General features: G+C 45.6%; 1 protein-coding gene across 11 annotated transcripts in view; it reads right to left on the reverse strand.

The window, feature by feature from the left end:
• Positions 1-3,181: 3,181 nt before the first annotated feature.
• prdm16 (PR domain containing 16) overlaps positions 3,182-5,000 on the reverse strand; it is a 422,829-nt gene continuing 421,010 nt past the window's right edge. For all 11 annotated transcript variants that reach the window (XM_063207984.1, XM_063207983.1, XM_063207982.1 and 8 more), the window contains one exon: positions 3,182-3,409. In XM_063207984.1, the coding sequence (XP_063064054.1) occupies positions 3,397-3,409 (13 nt within the window). In that variant the 3' untranslated portion in view covers positions 3,182-3,396. The remainder of the gene's footprint in view (positions 3,410-5,000) is intronic.

A 5,000-nucleotide genomic window follows, 5' to 3' on the forward strand; every position in this document is an offset into this window, starting at 1 on the left:
TAATGGTACATTTTCTTAATATGGTTAACCTGCAACCCCACCTTTAAGTGCTATAGTTAATGCTGCATACAGACCCGAATGAGAGGCCCTGCAGTGAAGTGAAGTGAGAAGAGGAAAGAGAAAAAACACGTTTCTTTTTATGCAGAGAGAGAAAATGGATTAAAAGGTACAGGCGACGAGGACCTGATGTCCTGACTGACGAACTTCAACGATTCTTGAAAGCAGAAGAAAAGAAAAAACAAAAACAAAAAAAACACGAGAATAACGCTACAATCAAAGATGTACACATTCATTATGTCCATTTCCAACTTGTGTTATTCTTTTGTATGGTTCTACCGTACAGTCTCTTTCTCTTTCCTCCCCTTCCCTGTCTTTCTCTATCTCAGTCTCTCTCTCTCTCTCTCTCTCTCTCTCTCTCTCTCTCTCTCTCTCTCTCTCTCTCTCTCTCTCTCTCTCTCTCCCTACCATGGTACATTTTATTCTGTGGCTTCACAGTCCAAAGGGGTCAACCTATGTGTTCTTCTCAAGAGAAATGAGTCAGGCATGCACACACACACACACACACACGCTCGCAGGCACGCACGCACGCACGCACGCACGCACGCACGCACGCACGCACGCACGCACACACACACACACACACACACACACACACACACACACACACACACACACACACACACACACACACACACACACACACACACACACACACACAGTCTGAAGGTGGTGGCAGTTGGTGATGTGCCCTCTGGAGACTACCCCTGGTCTGCACCCCGCTACCTGGGTAACCACGCACCCAGCCACCCCTGGGCAGCTCCACCTGGCCCACACGTGGCACTGATCTGGCCCGGGACTGCACTGCTCTGGCATGATATGTGTAATATGTCATGTGTGTGTGTGAATGTGAATGTGTGCGTTTTAACAGGGGTGACAAAGAGCAGAGGGTGAGAGGATGATGTAGAAGGTTAAAGGATACACACTTGTCCCCACACCTCCAGCTGCAACAACATTACATTTCCCCAACCAACAGGGAGCTCTTCTGTGATCATCACTGCTGCCCATGCCAGTGTTCAATCTCCACATTTGCCTATGCACATAGGCTACACGACTGAATCACTTCAGGTGGCCTCATACGGACTTTAAAAAATGGATAGAGTTTTTTCTTCTTCTTTTTCTCTCTGATTTGAAATATTTGAAAAAAGGGGGTAATACATGTTTGAGTACGTGATAGATGCAATGCCCAACAGTGCCAGTCAACTGACATGTTAGAAATGTTTCAGAACAATTCAGAACAGCTGTTTGGACGTCAACCATATTTTCTGCTTTACGACAAAAGAAGAAAAAAAAAACGCGCAACACGCTGCATAATCATTGAAATGGTTGAACGTTCGCTACACAAACCGAACCTCACGAGGATCACAATTTGGAAAAAAAAAAAAAAAAGATTTGAAGTTTGACTTACAATTTTTTTCACACAAATAAAATAAGTTGAATGATTTTCTTTTGAAAAATGATTTTTTTTTAGATCAAATTTGGCACTCTTGTCTCTACTGAACACCCATCAAATCAAGAGATTCAGAACCTCAATTAATTACTTCAGGAAAAAAGATACATGGGATTTTTTTTGTTCCTTTTTTGCTTTTTTTTCATTTGTCACTTGTGTTCCACTGATGACAAGAAACCAAAATAAATAAACAAATAAACAAGCATAAAATAAAATGAAATCAAATATATAAGAGGAAAGAAAGGCAAAAGGACTACAACTGGCATGGAAAAAAAAAAGAAATGATTGTCAGACGAAAAATGTTTCCTACGGGTTATTTGGCACACACATCACTCTTTTTGCTACAAACGTTCAAATTATTTTGTACATCATACAACAGTATCATACAATTTTGGTCCTTCACTAAATAATTATATTAACGAATCAGCACTTAGGTGCCTAAAATGAAACAATACTGTTTATCGAAGAACAAACAACATACAAAAACGAGGTTACCATGGCAATGCATGATAATGGGAGGAGGGGACTTTGATAGCCTCCGAAGGGTTAATAATTTAAATATTTAAAAATCACCAGCTACCCCCCCCCCTCTCTCTCCCCTCCCCTCCCCCTCCCCTCCCCTCCCCCAAGAAAGAAAAAACAAAAAAACCCGCAGCAAGTTGTCCATCTTCAGGAAATCGACTGTTGATGTTGAGACCCTTCGAAAAAAATCGTTTTCTCTTGGCTTTCTCTCTGTGTGTCGCTCCGGTGGCTTTATGGGGAATGTCTGTACAGTGTGCTGACGTGGGCCGACTTGTGTTTCCAGCTAGATGCTCAAGATGTCAAGGAGGCGCAGAGGAGGCGCAGAGGAGGCGCAGATGAGGCGGAGTAGCACACAAGCATGTGCACACATGCTCAAACACACACACACACACACACACACACACACACACACACACACACACACACACACACACACACACACACACACACACACACACACACACACACACACACACACACACACGCAGACACACACACAGAGAGTGAGAAAGTGATGCTCTTTCCAGTTAACTGATGCACACTTGTTCTGCGATGCCTTTTGCGTCATGTGATCTTTCACATACACACACACACACACTCTCACACAAACACATACACTCTCACACACACACTCTCACACAAACACATACACTCTCACACGCTCTGCTGTGTTTTGGGAATTCATTGGCTCACTGCAATGGTCTCTGTGTCCAATTGGCCAGGAGCCTGTGATGCAGAAATGGAGGCGATATTCTGTCATTTTTGTTGCGTTTCATTTCATTTGTCCTTTACGGCCACAGAGCGAAGGCCATTTGTGTCCACAGCCTTTGCAACAGGTAGCAGGGCTCTGATGTCACCGGCATACGTGTGTGTGACTGTGTACTGTATATCATGTGTAGTGTATGTGTGTGTGTGTTTGTCTGTGTCGGTCTCTTGTCTCCATCTCTCCATTCTGTCATCCTCTCCTTCTCCTTCTCCTTCTTCTTCTCCTTCTCCTTCTCCTTCTCCTTCTTCTTCTCCTTCTCCTTCTCCTTCTCCTCCTCCTTCTCCTTCTCCTCTGGTGACGGTGGGTGTGGTTAGGTGGTGTTGGGATGATGTACTGTGGTGGTGGTGTGGTGTGGTGGGTGGGTTGGTGGGTGGGTGGGTGGTTGCATGCCCCCCCACCTGCGTTGGCCTGCACTGCCCTATCCTCCAGGCCTTGTCTCTGGCGTCTGGCGTCTGGGCAGTCTGGCGTCTGGGCAGCTAGATGTGGTTGAGGGGGTGGAAGCCGCTGCTGGGGTCAGCCGAGCCCCCACCCATATTCAGCCAGGCGTCCAGGGAGCTCTGGGAGGAGGCGTGCAGAGGGTTGCTCTCAGATAGAGACAGCATCATTGCATAAGCCTGTAGCGGAGAGAGGAAGAGAAGAGGCAGAGGAGAGAGAAGAGAGGAGAGGAGAGGAGAGGAGAGGAGAGGAGAGGAGAGGAGAGGAGAGGAGAGAGGAGAGGAGAGGAGAGGAGAGGTGGAGGAGAGGAGAGGAGAGGCAAGGTGGAGGAGAGGAGAGGAGAGGAGAGGAAAGGAGAGGAGATGGGAGAGGAGAGGAGTGGAGAGGAGAGAAGAGAAGAGAAGAGAAGAGAAGAGAAGAGAAGAGAAGAGAAGAGAAGAGAAGAGAAGAGAAGAGAGGAGATGAGATGAGATGAGATGAGATGAGATGAGATGAGAGGAGAGGAGAGAAGAGAGAGAGAGGAGATCGAGAGGAGAGGAGAGGAGAGGAGCGGAGTGTAGAGGAGAGGAGAGGAGAGGAGAGAAGAGGAGAGGAGGGGGTAGCTGGAGAGGATAGGAGAGGAGAGGAGAGAGGACAGGACAGGAGAGGAGATGAGAGGAGAGAAGAGGGGAGGAGGGAAGAAGGAGAAGAGAAGAGGAGGAGAGGAGAGGAGAGGAGAGGAGAGGAGAGGAGAGAAAGAGAACAGGAGAGAGAGGAGAGGAGAGAGGAGAGGAGAGGAGAAGAGAGAGAAGAGAAGAGAAAGAGAAGAGAATAGAAAAAAGAGAAAAGAGAGAGAGAGAAAAGAGAGGAGAGGAGTGGAGAGGAGAGGAGAGAGAGGAGAGGAGAGGAGAGAGAGAGAGAGAGAAGAGAAGAGAAGAGAAGAGAAGAGAAGAGAAGAGAAGAGAAGAGAAGAGAAGAGAAGAGAAGGGGGAGGAGAGGAGAAGAGAAGAGAAGAGAAGAGGAGAGGTGGAGAAATGACATATAGAGAGATATAGGACAGGTTGACAGGAGAAGACATAGAAGAGAAACAGTTAGCATATGTTTATAAAACAGTTATAGCAAATTGTTTCTCTCGCATAGAGGACTCAAGTTGTTGTAGCCAAAATGGAAGAATTTCATATTAACAATCATGCAGCAGGAAGGAAGTTAGAGGCATAGTGCGGAGTTAACAGTTAGAGTTAGTAAGCAAGGAGAAAATGACTGGGATGTCCATGAGCCTTTCACCTTAACCCATTTTGTCCTAAGACCTTTTTGGGGAAGGGTGCCCTCTGCCTATTAAATCCTGAATATCTCAGCCTCTGAAGCACATACAAACATGAAATAACACATTTAAAAGACATTTAAAAGCTAGGGCCCTCTTTTTGCCTTAGAATGTGTTCATTCCGCTCCAAGCTACCCACATTTTTATTAAAACAGCTCAAATCTCAAAAACCTAAATGCAGCGTATATGTGTTTCCAGGACACAATGGGTTAACATGCAATAAATTCTAAGGAAAAAGAATCTGGGGCCACGCAGATGTCTATTTTGTGTCATTTATTTTTTCAGTGCAGTAAGAGTCCTCTGGTGTCCTCGATGATGCTGATGATGAAGACACATGTCGAAACGTTAGTCTTACTGCACTGAAAATATTAAATGACGCAAAATACGATGTCCGTGTGGCACCAGTTTCATTTTCCTTTGCACTTGTGATTTAGTCTTGCTCTGGTTGCACCGGATTGTTAATTAAAAAG

Source organism: Engraulis encrasicolus, chromosome 10, assembly GCF_034702125.1.
Source record: "Engraulis encrasicolus isolate BLACKSEA-1 chromosome 10, IST_EnEncr_1.0, whole genome shotgun sequence".
Taxonomy (NCBI): Eukaryota; Metazoa; Chordata; class Actinopteri; order Clupeiformes; family Engraulidae; genus Engraulis; species Engraulis encrasicolus.